This window comes from Abrus precatorius, unplaced genomic scaffold (genome assembly GCF_003935025.1).
Source record: "Abrus precatorius isolate BTA unplaced genomic scaffold, Abrus_2018 Scaffold2, whole genome shotgun sequence".
Classification (NCBI taxonomy): domain Eukaryota; kingdom Viridiplantae; phylum Streptophyta; class Magnoliopsida; order Fabales; family Fabaceae; genus Abrus; species Abrus precatorius.
Window position 1 is genome coordinate 8,042,705 of NW_020874362.1, and position 19,093 is coordinate 8,061,797.

At 31.5% G+C, this 19,093-nt stretch overlaps 1 protein-coding gene across 1 annotated transcript; it reads right to left on the reverse strand.

Moving 5' to 3' along the window:
- Positions 1 to 3,958: 3,958 nt before the first annotated feature.
- On the reverse strand, positions 3,959 to 7,761 carry LOC113860056 (probable serine/threonine-protein kinase PIX13). The gene is made up of 6 exons (XM_027492684.1): positions 7,505 to 7,761; positions 7,046 to 7,410; positions 5,850 to 5,985; positions 5,616 to 5,758; positions 5,152 to 5,275; positions 3,959 to 4,607 (listed from the first exon to the last, which is right to left on the reverse strand). The coding sequence occupies exons 1-6, from the start codon at positions 7,560 to 7,562 to the stop codon at positions 4,219 to 4,221; spliced, it is 1,215 nt and encodes a 404-aa protein (XP_027348485.1). The 5' UTR covers positions 7,563 to 7,761; the 3' UTR covers positions 3,959 to 4,218.
- Positions 7,762 to 19,093: the final 11,332 nt, after the last annotated feature.

The following is a 19,093-nucleotide window of genomic DNA, read 5'->3' on the forward strand; positions in this document are numbered from 1 at the left end:
ATATGTCCCCTGCTTTTAGAAAAATTTAAGCATTTTCCTTCTCAAAATTTTTGAAAGCTTCGGCCAAATCTCCTCTTTTTTTGAACTCCTCTACAGTCGAGTCGAAATCTTTCTTTTCTTCAGTAACATTGACTATCAGTATGTCGATAGGTTCCACAAAGTTGGTCTCAACTTGCATTAGATCAGAGTCAATTTTCATTGGCATCTTGGGTTTTTGCTCGAATTTCAACCTTTCTTACTTAATAGCGTCCTGAATCAGATCCCTGAAATGAACGTAATTGTTAGTCTAGTGACCGTAAACGTGGTAAAATTTACAATATTTTTTACGTTTTCTTTGTTCTAAAATAGGGATCTTATGGTCATTAGATAACATAATTTGCCCATCTCTCAGCAAAATATCAAAATATGATCAGCTTTAGAAACATCAAAGGCATAACTTCTATTAGGCCAAGTTTTATCTTTATTTTAAGGAGGTTTTGGCTTTAGTTCAGCGACATTCACCTCATTTACCCCTAAATTGACGTATTTTTCATCAAGGTCATTCTCACTTCGTAACTCTCCCTCAGCGAGACCTATGTAAGCCACTTTATCTTGTCGAGGTAATTTCTCAATTTTTCTTGGAGCATATTTCTCAACCTTAAGTTACTCGATTTGCCTCACTTTCATTACTAATTATGACATATCTCTTAACTGCTGATTAATTAATTTCTTTCTAATTGAATATTCTAACTCACCTACAGCCATTTGGACTAATTCATATTCTGGGATTTTGGTGAGGCATCTTGATCTCATTTGTCGAAACCTACTCAGATAATCACCAATGTATTCATTATGCATTCTTTTTATATTGACTAAATCTATTAAACTAACTTTCGCTTCACCACAAAAGAATTGTTCATGAAATCTCTTTTCTAGTTGGTTCCAATTGTGAATTGAATTCAGGGGCAAGGTTGTGAACCAAGTGAAAGCCCTCTTAGTCAAAGAACTATGAAAGTAATTTAACTTTAAATCTTCATTTTGAGCTAAATTTCCACATTCTATAACATATTTAGCTATATGTTCAACAATGGATTCGTCGAATTCTCCGAAAAATTTAGAGAACTTCGAGACTTTCCAACCTCGAGGCAGTTTAGCCTGCAAAATTGCCTCAGAATATGTTGAGACAAAGTATGGTCTATTAGCATACCCTATGTCGAAACCACGTTGGTTCATCACTTGTTCTACTACCTTTGCAATATTTTGGGGATTCAGATTATTTTTGGTGATAAAGTTGATGCCTCCTACATTATTTTACCTAACTTGCTCTAATATTTCATCAGCATTCTAATTTCGAGCAATAATTAAAGATTGATTAACCTAGAAGTCACCCTCATTTTTTCTCGAAAGGTTTTGGTCGAGATTTCGACCATTTTACTCAACTAGAGCATTTTGATTTTAAGCAAAAATTGGGGGTTGGTCTACCTGGAAATTTCCCTCATTTTGTATTGAAAGATTTTGGTCAAAATTTGGACCAATTTGCTCAAATACTTGATCATTTTGATCAAAATTAGGTGCATTTCGATTAGGAGTTTAGGCGACATTTCACCCTTGCCTCATAGGGACTTAAGGTGCCCCAAAGATGTCAGCAATTTGACATATATGTTCAGCTAACACTTGATAGCTGGTGTTAGTAGTTTCTACTATGGGATTTTATACAGTGGTAATATGATGAGTTAACATGTTGACCATCTCATGGTTACTTTCATCCATTTGTTGCCTCATGGAATGTAAGGTGACATTCGAGAAAGAGCTACCAGGAAGTGGTTTCCTACTAGAATCTCTAAACGCCAATTGCATTCCCAGTATCCCGCCAATTGTACCTATTCCCAATGGAATGGTATGAACCGCACTCATTCCCGATGGAATGGTGTGGCTCTAAGGCAACATGGTTGTCACCACAAGGTTGGAGTATGTTGGTACTCCAAAAATAAGTAGAATGGACACATGAGGTAGGTTGAATGACTGATCACTCAGCCTTGGCCTCGGACTCGAATTCATGTCAAGGTTGCTTGGCATAGTAGCCATAAATTGGCTAACTACGGGGGATGACGGCGTAGGTAACACCGTCGTTTGTGTTGGTTGTGTGGCAGTATTAGCACTGCTGCTTACCATTTCTAGGTTTGTAGTGCTCCCATCATTTCTAGAATTACCATTCCTAGAACTAGAATCATTGTTCCTTCCTCTATTAGCCATAACAAAACAATTAATCATTTAATAAAACACACAAAATAGAGTCCCACTGGGCTTGTCAATTTGTTTATGGTAAAAAATAACAATTTGTAAACAAATAATCCAAGAGTAATTTGAGAACTGGATTTAGGTCCTCTTAGGTTCTTTTAAGTGTGTTGTAATTAAAATGGACGTCGTGAAACAAATTGTTAAACAGGAATAATAAACAATGATATTGTAGAACTGAATCACAGCATAAAGATTTTTATAGAAACGTGCTTAAATAAGAACTAAATTGTAGGAACAGAAAGCAAAATAAAGCAAACTAAAAGTGAATACAGGAATGTAAATATGCAAGAAAATAAACGTACGACTCCTAGCAATGACAAGCAACACTATATATCTTCTTGTAGTTGGTGTCTAGTGCGGTGCAGATTTTCAGCGTTCAGACAATTTTATGTGTGATGTCTAGGTGTCAAAAGTCATCTTCTGTAAAATGAAGCTTTGATGTATTTATAGGCAAAGGAAACCACCATTGTTCTCCTTTTTTTCATGGATACTTCTCGGTAACTGTCTTCAACTGCTGCCCATTATCCACAAATGTCTCTAATCGTGCTGTCGGTTGTCCACGATCCTTCTTCGTATTGTTGAACCTTCATCTGGTAGTAACTACTGGTAACTGCTTCTGAGTCTTATAATAATTTTTGAGTGCCATCATGGCTCCTATAGACTTAGAATCTTTCTCTTTATTTTCTATTTTTCGAGCAATTCTGAGAGAAATTTAAGAAGATCTTTTAGCATTACGAACTTAGAATAATTTTCTCCTCGATTTCTATTTTTCGACTAATTCTGATGAATTTGAGAGCTTTTTTTAGTCTCGTAGACTTAGAATATTTTCTCTGCTCATTCCTGTTTTTCGAGCAATTCTTGAGGAAATCTGGAGCTCAACTAGATTTGTGGACTTAAAATATTTTCTAACCGCTTTTTGATTTTTGAGCATTTCTAGAGGAAATTTAGAGCTCAACCAGATATGTGGACTTAGAATATTTTCTGACCACTTCCTGTTTTCGACATTTGCGTATCAGGGACTTGAAAATCCTCAAAAACTCCTCGAAAGACCTCCAATCTTGTGGATTTAGAATAATTTCTTATCAGTTCTAATTTTTTGAGCAATTTTGGGTGTAAGAGACTTAAAAACTCCTAAAAACTTCTCAATAAAGCCTCTAGTTTTATGGACTTAGAATAATTTTCTGTCAACCATATTTTTTGAGCAAAAATAACTCCTTTCAATGCATCCTAGTTCATAAAAAACCTTCAAAATTACTCGAAATATTGGTCTTTAAAGAATAAGGCTATTTTCATGATTTCTCACGATTTTTTTAATATGTAAAGGCTCTTCAAAGAATAGATTATCCAGTATAATTTTATAACTTAAGAAAATTTTCTTACCCTAAACAAATTTAATGATTTATTTTTAAAAAAGCAATAATTAGATAAAAAAAAAAAAAAAGCCGTTAGTTTTGCAACATAAAAAAAATTTGTAGTCTTTACTTCATTTCAGCTGCATTATAATCCAATTTCCAAGCTGGAAGCGACCGAGGACTTATTCCTCAAACATGAGAAGGACAAGCAGATGAAAAAAGTAAGCTGTTTTTGTTAAATATTATTTATGCAAGAAATGATATTTGAAAGAGAAAAAACGGCTAGTAAAACGTAATCTTAACCGTACAGCATAAAGCTGACGACTGAACTGAAGCATCAATTTTCCATTCGTTGAGGGGGAAAAAAATAAGAAGTCCCAAAAGAAAGTGACATATTAGGCCACGTGTATCAAATATTTTACGACTTTGTAAAAATGTGAACAATTCAACAGAAAAAATCATACAGAATTGGACAAAGGCGTGTGAAAATCTCCCCTTCAAACCAGCAATAGAAAATATTCAATTAGACCATATTTTACTATTCAATCTGAGTTCCTAGTGTTTCTTCTTTCCATATATAAAAATTAATTTATACTTTTACAACTCTATGCCGAGGATGAAGTGGAGGTTGATTAGAAGTGTGCTGAGAATTGCGGTTCTTGGTTTTGTCATGGATAGTTTCAATTGCTTCCAATGTCTCAAGTACATCTTTCATAGAAGGACGCTGTTTAGGGTCAGGTTCTAAGCATTTTAGAGTAAGTTGTGCCGCTTGTAATGCTGCTTTGGGTGAATACTGGCCCTCTATTTTAGCATCCATAATGGTTTTCAACTTTTTTTTGCTGGAGAGATAAGGCTTAACCCATTCAACCAGGTTATGCTGCCCTGTTGGGCGTTTTGTATCAAGTGCCCTCAAACCTGTAAGCATTTCAAGCAGCACTACACCAAAGCCATACACATCACTCTTCACATACAAGTGGCCTGTTGAAATAATGATACAATTCAAAGGCATGTTAGTTTGTGGTATGTCAAAGGATTAGACCAAACTATTCTTCATTTTTTAGTCTGGCTTCCTTAATTTCATCTTTCACAAAGCATTGACTACTACAGTGTTATGCTGAAGCCTGTTTGGTTTAAGAAAATTGTGTCTGTTTCCATTTCCTGTTTTAGGAATAACTACAAAATGTCAATATGTCCCCTCTATTTCACTTTATTTCCTACTACAAGAGGTTTGTACAGGAAATGGTGGAAACAACATAAATCTTGCTTTTACTATTTCTGTACAAAATTTTGAAATCAAGAAATAAGGTGACACTTCAGTTGTTATTTGTGAAAATAGGAAATGAAAATGAAGAACTTCTTCTCAAAGAAAAACTCAAGAATGTTTTTTGACTTTTGCTTGCATTTCCATCTTACTGTATAGCATGGAAAGCTTGGATCTTATTAAGCTGAGTGAGTCAATAATAGGGTTGAAAGATAGACTTAGAGCTGCTTTAATTGCCAATTATGTGCAGATATAATTTACCTGTTGCGATGTATTCCGGAGCAGCATAACCATACGTGCCCATGATCCTGGTAGTTACATGTGATTCTCCCCCAGATGGCCCAAATTTAGCCAAGCCAAAATCTGAGATCTTTGCTTTGTAATTCTGTAGGACACAAAACAATTGGTTATGAAAATTATTTAAAGAATTCAGCATTAAAAGATAAAAATTTTGTTACTTTAAAAATATCAATTTTTATAACCTCTGCAACATTGCACATGATAAAAAATAATAAATAATAAGTTGTTATTGAAAATTGTAGCATTTAATAGTATTAATAGCGTTTGGTTAGTGAAACAAACAATGGGATCCAAATTTGTAAAATATTCATCAATTCCAATTTGATACTCCATTTGTTTTAGTTTCAATCTCTTGAAATCAGGGTAAAGGTAGATAAAATGACTAACAAACAAAAAAAGATGTCAACTAACAATAAATAACTGACCCCATCAAGAAGTATATTAGAGGCCTTGAAATCTCTATATATGACTTGCTTTTCCGAAGAGTGCAAGAAAGCCAATCCTCTAGCTGCATCGATGGCTATTTTAAGTCGGGTGTTCCAAGAAAGTGGTTCTATGTTAGGATTTCCTGCTCACAAAAACACGGCAAAGAAAGCAAATTAAACTCAAATTCACGAAGAGGAGTTTTATTTTACTCATTTTAATTGTCTCGTTCATACTTCTGAAGAGATGGTTCTCCAAGCTTCCCTTTGGCATGAACTCGTACACAAGAAGAAGCTCGTCATCGTCCCAACAGTAACCCAATAGCTTGACCAAGTTGGGGTGAGAAAGCCTTCCCAAAAAGTTGACTTCTGACTGCATTTTTTCAATCAAGAGAAAAACATGTTATACAATCAGATAGCTTGAAGTAAGATTTATCGCATGTCTGATTGCGTTGGTTACATCATAAGCCTAAATGCAATGTGGCAACTGAAATTACTTACACAATATAACAACTGCTTAGCATTATCCAGTTACGTAAAATTGACTACACAGATTACATGACAATATTAAGCTCGGTCATAATTCAGAAACCACTAATTCATAAGGTGATAATAAATGCATATTCAACATAAATCCATTCACACGTAAACTCAAAGCTAACATATTACTTACTACTTGAACAATAATAACTTAAAAAATAGTCCCTTTGCGAGATGGCAATACCATCAATGCATTTCCCTTATTGTAATGAAAAAGTCAAGGGACGATGGTATGATCTAAAGGCAGCGAAAATGATCCGAAATTTAAAAGCGAAAGGGAAACGCCCATTTTGAAAATATCACGAGTCAAGAATTCAATAGTGTGGAAATTAAGGCAAACGTATTTAAAAACCCATCTTGCCTCGTGCATAACCAATGGATGGAAGAAAATAAAGGTCAAATAGGTGGGACCCCTCACAATTTCCCACCACATTCCACGACCACCTTGCGGACCCACCCTTATTTTTTAATATCATATCCCATGTGGAATGAGAAATTCCTGCCATCATCCATATCTGTATCTCCACATTGCACAGTCAAAACCACCATCACCGCCATATTAATTAACGCTTCAATTCCAATCTCCCCTTCAAAGCCAAGTCGTCAATCACTAAAAAAATAGCTCCAAACTGCACCCCATGTTTCTTAAGGTAAAAACTTACGTGTATCATTGATGTTTTTTATTTTATTTTTTGGTTTAAATTAAAATTTCAACTTAGTGATACACACTTTAATTTAACATCATTTTTTGTTACATGAATTTTTAGATAAAATTTTAAAAGTAAATAGAATATTAACCAATGGAGACCGCATTAATTATTAACAAGAAAAAGTGGAATTGGAAAAAAAAATTTCAACCACAAAGAAAACGGAAGAGATGAAAGTGAAGTGACCTGCCATTCTTGAAAGCCTTGCGTGCTTTCAGGGTTCAACTTTTTTATGGCAACGACCATGCCAGAACCAGCTCTAGCAGGTGTGAGGGTCTTCTCATCCAACCAACCTTTGTAAACTCTTCCAAAGCCACCTTCACCCAGCAATGTGTCAGACTTGAAACTCTTCGTCGCAGATTTCAAGTCCCCGAAGCTGAAAACCTTCAGGTTCGGGCGTTCCAGAATCTGGCCATGAGAGGAAGCAATAGGAAGGGGAAAGGAACCTTCGCCGTCGATGCTTCCACTCGCAATCTCCGAGAATTGGCTCTTTCCGGCACTGCTCGTGGTTGCGGAGAATCCCACGGTCTTGCTGTCTGTGCTTGCTGAACCTGAAAACAGAGGAACCGAACCTATCAATGATCCTGAGAATATTCGAATCGGGGGGAAAGGGAGGAAGGACACGTGTCGTGTTGCGGGACTCGCCTGAATAGTGAGGACGGTTGAGGGAAGAGCGAGAGAAAGAGGAGAAGCAGAGACCCATGTGAAGATGCTCTCTTCTTGAGTTGCGTTGCGTGGTTGATTTGGTTCCAACGTTATTGGCAAAGCAAAAATGGTTGTTGGTGGGTTGAAGAAGAAACTCAGAAATGAGTTAGAGAGAGAGAGAGAGAGAGATGTCTTTGTCTTTTTAGTTATTGAATGCTTGAACAATGAACAGCGTCTAATTTCCTACTTTCAACGTCATGGCTCTTGCTTCGTATTTGTATATTTATAACAATTTCAATGTTTTCTTAATAAAATCAAAATGTAATACTAGTCGAGAAAGTTAAAAATATTTTTTTTATTAAGGATTATATTAAAATGTATTAAAAATTATAAAACAATAGATTAATTATATTTTTTATAAAAAATTATTTTTTCTTTTTTTAATGTTAAAATTAAATTAATTTTACTACAATTATTTGTATTTATTCAATATAATTAAAATGTATGTTTAAATTAATTTCAATTTTAAATTTTGTTTTGAAATATTTTTATTTATTGAGAGAAAACAACTTTTAAGATAAAATAATAAACTTTGCCTTTCAAAAATAAGATTGAAAACCTATATGTTAAAAGTTTGTTCATTACGGCTATCAGTTCGTAATAAATGGACTTGTTTTTTGGTTTCTACAAAATTATACTTTTCTCATTTAATATTTTATAATCATTTTAAAATAGGTGTTAGACCATATAACATATCTTATTAATATATTAACAATAAATAAATAATCTCACATTTAAATTGTAAATATTTTAAATAAATAAGATAGTAAAATTGTCATGCTTATATATTTATATATGTGTATTATGTATTATTTTTTTAAAATCGTGTTGTAATTATTAGAATTATATGAATTTTCATACGTTGAAATATAAATGTGTGAGTTGTGCAACTGCTGGATAAAAATTGTGTGTCTGAGTGCTAATTGGTTGCTTATTTTGATATAATTGGTGATGGGGGTTTGCGATCGATTATTAAGTGTTTTATGTATTTATTAGTGTAAGGAATATAGCATAGCATTTGTAGTGCCTTCATTTTGGAAAAAAAAAAAAAAGAGTTTGGTGGAGGTTTTCTTGCTCAAGTGAGATATTTCTCATTTAAGTAAGAAGCGAGATTGGTCTCGTTCAAGCGAGATAAGATATTATCACTCCAACTGTCGCTCAGCGAGAAGGGATCTCACTCAAGCAAGTCAAGCAAGATGAGCTTGCTCATGCAAGAAGTCGTAGAAAAATTGAGGAACTCTTTGGACCCATTTTTACTCACGCAAGAATGCATCTCGCTCAAGCGAGAGAAAATTAAGTAGTACAATTGTCTTATTTTCTCGCTTAGGCGAGGATGTTCTTGCCCAGGCGAGAGTTTGCTTAAGCGAAAATGCGCAAATTTGGAGGGGTATTTAAGGAACTCCAGCCTCCAAAAACTTTCATTTCTCACCAAAAAGTTTTTCTCTCTCGTTTTCTCTAGGTTCTCTCACCTTTTCTTCTTAGAGAAAATCTCTTGAAGCCCGAATCTCTTCCTAATCTGAGGGTGAATACCTATTCCGTTCAGATCCAAGTAAGTTTCCAGAGCTTAATTCTCCAACTTCACTCTTTATTCTTTGTTTTCTCTTTCTTAAGAGCTTTCTACCTTATCATACTAGGGAGATCTAAGTCCTTCAAGCGATATTTTGTACCTGAACATTCTAGCTCTTTCTTTGAAACTCACGAGCAGTATAATGTAAGAAAATCCATTTTTAAGTAAAGAGAGCTTACCCTAGATGGCCTTTATTATTCACTCAGATACTATAAATTTTGATTTAGCTGAGAATGGAGTGATGCATAAATAAATCTTAGGATAGAACCAAGAGTATGTATGGCTAAGGTCTATTGTTTTGGTAAATGGTATGAAATTGTTTGTGTCTGGGACAGATGTTTGAGATGCTATAATATGATGTTGAAAATGCTATATATATATATATATATATATATATATATATATATATATATAAATTCTCGTCCAAGCATCAATATGTATTTAGATTTTTCCCAAAATTTTTTGGAGTTAAGACTGAGAATTTGAATTGTCTAATGAGTAATAATGGATGGATCTTTTTTATCCTTATAGTGTTTTATAGAAACAGAATATGAGTCTACTAAGATGAATTCATAGAATTGTCTGGTTTTATTTAGAGCATAAATATCTAAAATAGAAATCAGGAAGAAAGGATATATATATATATATATATATATATGGTTGTGCTGCATCATGCTGATTTCATCATTCTAGAGCCGAGTTACATGTTTAGGTAGTTAGACATGTAACAATAGGAAAAAAAATTATAGGTTCCTTTTGGATTATTTGAACTGTGAAACTAGCTGGAACTGAGCTATTGCATTTGCATTAGATGGACTGGGAATGGGCTGAATTGCTGCATTAATTTGCTGAAATTTTTTGATATATTAAGTTGTATAAATAATTATATTTGTATTATGACTATAGCTATTTGTTGTATAAGTTCACCCTTGCATTCTATTTGTGTTATCGTATCTGCTACAATAACAGTATGGTGGTACTCGAGCAGGTGTAATAGGTGGTGTGTCCACTTTTCATGCTGGAAGGTTTGGTTGAGGAGAGACTTAAGTTTGACATTTTTAAATTTGTAGCTTTATTTTTGTTATCTTAGTTGTGAATCGAGATTATTTAGCTAAAGATCTTATTATGGAATGTAAATATTTGTTTTCAACTTTGTATTCTTTTGAGCTCAATGCTGAGCAACTCTTGTGTAAATTTTGTTAAAGGACAATTGTATATATATATGGGGGAAGGATTTCTTATACCACTATAAATCTAAAAACTCTTACACCTAATCTAAGCCTTCCATTTAACTTAAATCAAGCAGCTAGTGAAGTAATAAATTATAACATGTTAGATTTAAGTTAAATAAAAAACTCAGATTGGATATAAAAAATTTTAGACTTACACTGGTGTAAAAAAATCATGCTCCTATAATCTACATCTCTATCTTACTATTGAAATGTTGAGTTTTTATTTTCCAATGATCATTTTGAACTAAATTTTCAATCCTTTTTAAATGCCTAAAATTTATACTGGTTTTAATTGGATAGTATGTCATAAATCTTTCCCAAAAAGGAACTGTGACACAAACATTTTAGCTTAATTACTGGTTCTCACTTTTCAATTGAGTTCAAATACTAAATTTTTAATCATTATTTTTTATAATTATTTTTAATCATTATTTTTTATAATTATTTTTTATCAAATGATTTTTTACAATTTTTTATTCTCATTTGATCTTTTTTAATGTTATAAAATTTTTATTTAATTATTAAAATATCATGACTTTTTAATTTAGTTTTCATAAATATGATGAAATTTTTAATTTAGTTTGATAGTTTCTTTGGCTTGAAAAATATTCAATCTCTTAATAGTTTACCTATTTCCAACTAGTAATTTAAATTAACATTACTTTTGCTATGTAATGCACTTGATTTCTTAAGAATTTGGAGCAATCTTAAGCTAACTCATAATATGCACACTTTTCTTTAATAAACTCTAAAAATTTGGTGACTTTTTTCATGATAAAAATGAGATAGTTCATAAAAACCTCATTTGATGTCTTGTGTCTTGGTTCAAGATAAAACATATCATTTGGGATGAGACTTGGATTCTTAATAAGGAGCATTAGTTAATAATATACTGTGAATAATTATTCAAAGGACCTTTGAGTTGAAAATGTAAAAACATATATTTTTTTTACATTGAAATTGAGATCTTTTGAACTAATTATTATCTTTTGAGACTTGTAGTGTTAGGATGTGTATGGGGTGCTTTTTTCTTATGAACATACCTTTTTTACCATAAGTATTATACTAATAAATGTGATATTTCATATTTAATTATTTTATTAAGAATACAATGATATTCTTAGAATAATAAATACAACTTTGTATGGCATCAATTAAATAATTCAATTACGAAATCTTACTTAGTATCTTCTTAAAATATTCACAGTCAAGTATTAATATTAAGACAATATAATATATTGAGACCAATGTGAGTAGATTGATGATTAAATCTCTCATATCATGAATATGAGATATCAAATCCTTACACACATTAGGAGTAATAATATATTTGACTGACTCACCATGAGAACGTTGCATGGATTATTGCATGAATATCATAAACAGTTCTCAATGTGATAGTAGTATATATAGTATTTTGATCTATAATTATTAGGATTCCTACATGACAAAATTTACCTTTGAATCTCATCAAACGCCATTTTTAACCAATGGTCAAATTTAATCAAATTCATGCCTGGTAACCCAAAACTATTAGAATCTAAACATACATTAGTAAAAATCACTTTCGTCCAAAGTAATGTTTAGGTTGGTTGAGCTTTGAGTTCATCAAATTTTGAGTTGGTCGAGTGGGTTAGTTTGATTGTGGGTTGATTATTAAGTTGAGTAGCAATTTAGGCTAAATTTGATTTTTAAATATTATTAAAAAACATGTAGTAATAATATTATGTAAAAACATATTTTTAAGTTTTGACTAATTGAAAAAGTATATTAAAAAAATAAGTTAAAATTTATACCAATACAACTATAAGACAAATGACAATGAAGTGTAAACTTCACGATCAATGAAATTTCTTAGTAGCGTTGAATTATATTTATTTAACATCACTTCCAAACCAATTCCAATAAAAAAAATGCAATATTAATCTTCAAAGCCAAATCCTTAAAAATAAAATAAATATTTTAGAAAAACTAAAATCTAAAAAAAAATAACAAACCTAAACAATTAAGACAAATTAAAAGTTACTATCTTTCAATCTACATAGAAAGTATTTTTTAAAGTACTTTTCCATTAGTTTCATGTTTTCAGTAGAGTTACAAAATAGTTTTATTAAATCTTTTCAATATTTCTAGTACAATTTTTTGGTTTATATAAATAGAAACATATTTTTATACTATTGTAATTTACCTTGAATTTTACTAATACGCAATTTGTTGAAAAGTAATATTTGATGTTTTCTACATCAAGAAATAACACTACAAAGAAAAAAAGGCACTAAAATTCAATTGAAATATAAAAAAATAAAATAAAAGTTTGATAATATTTAAAGTATTCTAAACATTAATATCACATCCATAACATGTTGCTGCCAATAAAAAAAATTATGCCCATAAGTCATACTCCAAACATACAAAACATCATTACTTTTTAGAAAGTTTACTTCAATAAGTTTATCATGATAATTATATGCATGTGAATAATCCAATGAGCTAGAAAATAATATTAAAAAAATATATATAATAATGAAAAATACTCATATGACAAGTAAGCATGTCAATTACAAAATCTAAAATGAATGAGATAAACAAACCCTCAAGCATAACGACTTTAGCATATTTAACCTAGGTATGTAAAAAAAGAAAAGTATATAACTAACCTACAAAACAGATAGATATTTAACTTGCATGTAAATTATGTTAAAACATATATATATATATATATATATATATATATATATAATGTATCTAAACTATATAAAAAAAATTAGATGACTAACCCACAAAAAACCATAGTTAGTCTAAATAGATTTACCATAAGTCAACAATGACAAATGACTCCAAAAAGGTAAAAAGAGTATGTTACTATAACAATAATATAAAAAAAAAAAAAAACTCAATTCATACACATAACCAAAATAGAATCCTATAAATAATATTTAGTAGTATAGTAATAAAATTTCAATTTTAACTAGTCAATTACTCATTATGATTAAGATGATGGACCGGTCTCATCATGAGAATCATTACTTTTCTGTACAACTTGAAATTCTTAAAAAATATAAATGAAAAATTATTTTACTAACTTATAAATAAAACCCATGTTATAGAAAATAATTAAATATCAAAAGTAGTCATCACTTAAATTAATGTCTTTGAATTACTAAGAGAAGGCCTTAATCAAAAAATCAAATAACAACCTCAAAGAACTTCTTGTAGAAGGTGATGATGGTGGTGATTCTGGTAAAAAAAAAGAAAAGGTATTAAAGTTGAAGGTAGTGGGAATATTTTTTAAGAAGAAAGGACTAAGTAATCAAGTTACTCTCAATATCATATTCAAAAAGAATTTGAGAGAGGAAGTGGGTCAAGATATTGCTTCTTTTTTTGTTTACAACAATGTCATACCATTCAATGTGGCAAGGAATGAAAAATTTCATATATTAGAATCAGTTACAAAATATGGTGTTGGATTCAAGTCAGCTTCCTATCACAAAATTAGAGTTAAATATTTGAAGCATCATGTGAATTTGATCACACAAGCTATTGAAGCACATAGACAAGAATGGAAGAAAACAAGATACACAATAATGATGGATGGCTAGATCGGCAAAAAGAAGAGAACTATTTTGAATTTTTTAGTAAATAGCCCTATGGGTACAACTTTTTGACTTCAATTAATGCATCTCATAGATCTAAAATAGCTAACAAGTTGTTTAAGATGATGGATGATATTATAGAAGAGGTTGGTGAAGAGAATTTGGTCCAAATTGTGACAGACAATGCAACAAATTACAAGGTTGCGAGTGAATTGTTGATGGAAAAAAGGAAGAAACTATATTGGACACCATGTGCGACTCACTGCTTAGATTTGATATTGGAGGATTTGGAGAAGTTACCCATGCATCACAAGACAATCTCAAAAAGGAAAAAGATTACTACTCACATTTATTCAAGGACTTCCCTTAATTTTTTATTGCAATACTTCACAAAAGAAAAAGATTTGGTAAGATGAGCCATCATTCGCTTTGCTACATCTTACCTTACTTTGGGATGTCTTCAAGAGCATAAGAAAGCATTGGTTAAAATGTTCACATCTGATCAATGGAAGATTAGCTAGTTTGCTAAATAAATAGATGAGAAGTTTATTGAAGATATGATTATGGATAAAAATTTGTAGAAAGACGTCGTTGTTTATTTAAAAAGTGCATATCCTATCATGAAAGTTTTACATTTGGTTGATTTGGATGAGATACCAAATATAGGATTCCTTCGTGATGAAATGGACTAAGTTAAAGAGAAAATGCAAAGGCCTTCAAATGAGAGTAAAAGAAGATAAATAAATTATTAAGTTGAATTTAAAATAGATATTTTTGTTTGAAAATTAATTCACTTTTTTCAACTATCAGTTATCTCCCTCTTTGGAATATAATTGATGAAATATGGGACAATCATTCCATAGGCCATTGCATGTTGCAGCCTATTATCTTTTTTTACACTACAATCCTAGTTTTAAAGCTGATTTTAAAGTTAAATGTGAATTATATGATTATATAGAAAGGATGGTGAAAATTGATGAAGAAATGACTAAAATTAATGCTCAGCTTGAAGATTTTAAGGTAAAAAACAAGTTTTTTTTGTGGTAAGGCAACTCTAAATGCACTTAAAACTACTAACAAAACTTTAGCACAATGATGGGAATCTTATGAAGATGGATATCAGAAGCTTCAAAGATTTGCTATTCATATATTGTATAACACCCCTATTTTTATTATTTATTAGTTTTGTATTTGCTATGAGTTATTAATGTATGATGCTAGAAATTAGAAGAGTTTTAGATGTTTAAGTTGCAGAATTTTCCGCTGTAGTGAGATGTATCTTGCTCTAGCGAGAAATCAGCGTACAAAATAAGGCATTCTGTGTAACACCTTATGTTTAATTTCGATAAATCATAATTTCGCAAATTTGGAATAAAATAAATTTCATTTCAAATATTTTAAAATAAGGAAAGGGGTTACAATTTCTATCAAATCACTACTACAGGACCCATTCGAATACATTAATTTCAAATTAAAATCCTAGTCCTATAGCAGTTCCATCCGTCCCTTTCACTGAGTCTGGTGCTGATCGTCTTAATTACCTGAAAAATGAATGTAAGGGTGAGTACTCTACACTACCCAAAAGCACATAGTCAACATAGAGTCTCACCTCTAGCACATTACCAAAACATTAAACAAATACAATTACAGGCAGCATTTCACATTCACAAGCACAATATATAAACTCATGCATACGCACAACAGCCACACTCATTATAGAACTGTGATCACAGATTTACACCATGAATAGTCGTCGGTTACCCCCACCTCACGGATACCATGAACAGTCACGGGTCGCTCAGCAAAGATAGTGGTCAGAGGTCTAGTCATGAAGAGAGTATGTGGCCCGTGGTGCACCCATTCCGCAGTCGGTGTCACCACCACTCCCTCTTCCCCAAGGTATTTCTACCGTCCCCATCTTTCACATCTCCAATGTATTGCTGAACCATTCATAACACATTACAACGGCGCTACTACGCCCCAGTCACACACATTTCAGTATACAGCACATAACCCACATTTAACAGTACACAGCACTAAGCCCTTATTTGTTCAACTATACACACTAGGCCCACATTTCGTTTTCACAACACACATAGCACATAGCCCAAAAGTCATTCATAACACACAGCCCCTAGCCTATTCCTATTTATATTACACGGCCCTTGGGCCCACATTTTCACAATGTTCATTCAGATATACACAAATGTATAAACGGCACAAGTGCTCACATCACATATCTCAGCAATTTCATACCCCTACTCAGTCACATCACAATATCACACAAAATATCAGCAATCCTCACCGGGTAAGTCCTCTCTCACTTGAACCAAGTCAAGATCAATCACATGGGAAGGATCCGACATATATTGCCTAAGCTGTGACACATGGAACACCGAATGTAGATTCAAGAGATTTGGAGGCAACGCGATCCGATATGCAGCAGGACCAATTCTACTGCAGCAAGAACAGCCCAGTAACATGTCCTACACTTAGGCACTTAGCCCAACCAGTCATGCATACACACACACACACACACACATATATATATATATATATATATATAATGTAGATTCAAGAGATTTGGAGGCAACGCGATCCGATATGCAGCAGGACCAATTCTACTGCAGTAAGAACAACCCAGTAACATGCCCTACACTTAGGCACTTAGCCCAACCAGTCATGCATACACACACACACACACACACACACACACACACACATATATATATATATATATATATATATATATCTACATATTCACAACATATATCTAAAAAATACACACATGAATATACATTTAGATTTTCATAATTATCAATAAATAATATTATTGAAATTTAAGACGTTACATTTTGATGCTCTCTCGCTGTAGCGATAATCTTCTCCCAGTAGCAAGGATGCTCTCACTGTAGCGAAGAGCTCTCGCTGTAGCTAGAATGATAGACAGTAAAGTGCAATTTTGTCTGATTTTTTCGTTGTAGCGAGAGAAGGTCTCGCTGTAGCGAGAATTGGCTCGCTGTAGCAAGAATATCGTGAATGGAGGGGTATTTAAGGGTTTCTAAGTTAAGAAATTTGGATTATAATTCAAGTCATGACGCTCATATGTTCTCTCTGACTACTCTCCTCATTTTCTCAGCAAATCCTTGAAAAACCTCAACTTTTCTCCGATCAAAGCTTGGAAGATCATTTCCCTTGTTCTTTGGTAAGTTTTTGAAGCTTCATTCTCCATTTTTTTTTTGTTATTTTCTTCTTCCTTATCTAAAGAGAAACTCTTGTGATAATTAGGAAGAACTTAAAGAAATGAAACTATTTGTAACAACAAAGTATGAATGATATTGTTTATATTATGGTTAACTCAAAATTGGCCAAGAAAAAGACATCTAGAAGCGCTATAGACTTTAATCTTGATGATCTTTCATCTGATGATGAATGAATTATGGACAATGAAAGTTCATCTAATGATGATGATGAATGACATATTAGACTTAGATTTGAATCCAAATGAACACTTGGGCCAAGTTGGAGTTGAATCCAATGATGTTGATGATGATCCTGTAAATTTAGATGATTGGAAAATTCCTACTTTTGATGATAACCTTGATGGTGTTAGAGATGAAGAAAAAGAGCAAATATAATATGATTATTAAGATCAAAACTTCAATTATTTGTTAGAATGAGAAATAAAAATGTTAGACATTTTGACTAGTTTCTTTTACTTTAGTACTATTTTATACGTTATGTGTAATTGACTTGAAACATATTTATTGTCATTAATATTTAAGTTGTAATTGTCTTGTTTAAATTTAAGACTATTTGTTCCTTATTTATCTTTTTTTTTTTGTACATATATATGTTTAAAGGTGTTTATTGTGGTACCTATAAACTTGAGAGGGTATTCTATCCTCTTTAGATTAACGATTGTAATTCCTCTAATAGCAATACCTTAAAGATGAGAGGGTATTAACATTTTTTTTAACTAAATTACTAACTTCATTATCTACCGATATAAAATTAACAGTTAAAATTGTTCCACATATGAGAGAAGGTACTAAACCCTCTCAATTATCTAAGGTACCGTAGATTTACAATCCAACAAGTTATGTGTTTTTCTCTTCTTTCTAATCCCAAGTAGGATCTTGATTTTGACGAACTTGATCATACAAACCTTCTTAGACATATTGATGAGATTCAACAAGGAACAAAAATAAAAAAAAAAAAAAAAAAAAAAAAAAAAAAGGAAAAATGAAGGGATAGATCTCTTACAAGGATTTAAAGTCCTATCACAATAACAAAAACAAAGAAGGCAAAGAAACTTTAGATCACAATGACTATATTCAAGACACTTAAGAATGTAGGGGAAAAAAACTTAAGGTTAGGCTTTTATTTTCTAATTGAAAATTATAAAAATTAAAACTAATTTCAATTTATGTTAACTCAATTCTTATTTTAATTTGTATTTTAGAAACAAAGTTTTACATTTTAATAAAATAGTTTACTATGTTTTAGGTTAGTAGGCTAAACCACATTAATTATTGAGTTTTTTCTTAAGCTTTTATATTTTATAATATTTAATGGACAAAGTTATATTAATTATTAAAGTCTTTTAAATTTTTTAATGTGAGTTATTTTTGTGTAAAAATATTTTTCCAAACACAACTTCAATACAAATTTTTCTTCTATGTTATAAGAAGTGCTAGTAATAAACTTTTGTAAATACAACTTTTAGCCATAATCGCTGCTTGCATCTTTTATAAAATCAAATTACATACTTCATAAATTAATAACTATTTAAAAAAAGTAATTTTTTTAAAATAATAGTTAATATTAGTAATATATTTCCTCGTTAAATGCTTTAACCAAATTTTCAGTAAGATTGCAAAAATAAAAAATAAAAATAAAAATGAGAAGCTAAAAAAGAAACTACGAGAGTACAAAATAGAGAGGAGAAAGAAGGAACAAAAATTGGGCTAAAAGATTAAAATAATGTTTTTTTAAAAATTAATTACTAAAATAAATTAAAAATCAAATTAATCCCTTGTCTGGGGCAAATCCTTGCCACGTTAGCCCCTATTTCGTATACAAGTAAGACAAAATTAATTTTTTTTATTTCTTATTTATTGAAATCGTCTAGAAA

Bases quoted from the DNA above. Each gene is read 5' to 3' on its own strand.
- LOC113860056 (XM_027492684.1), bottom strand. From the start codon at position 7,562: ATGGGTCTCTGCTTCTCCTCTTTCTCTCGCTCTTCCCTCAACCGTCCT. The intron at 7,411-7,504 runs GCGAGTCCCGCA...CTCTGTTTTCAG, and splicing joins CAACCGTCCTCACTATTCAG to GTTCAGCAAGCACAGACAGC. The intron at 4,608-5,151 runs GTAAATTATATC...TTATTTCAACAG, and splicing joins TCCGGAATACATCGCAACAG to GCCACTTGTATGTGAAGAGT.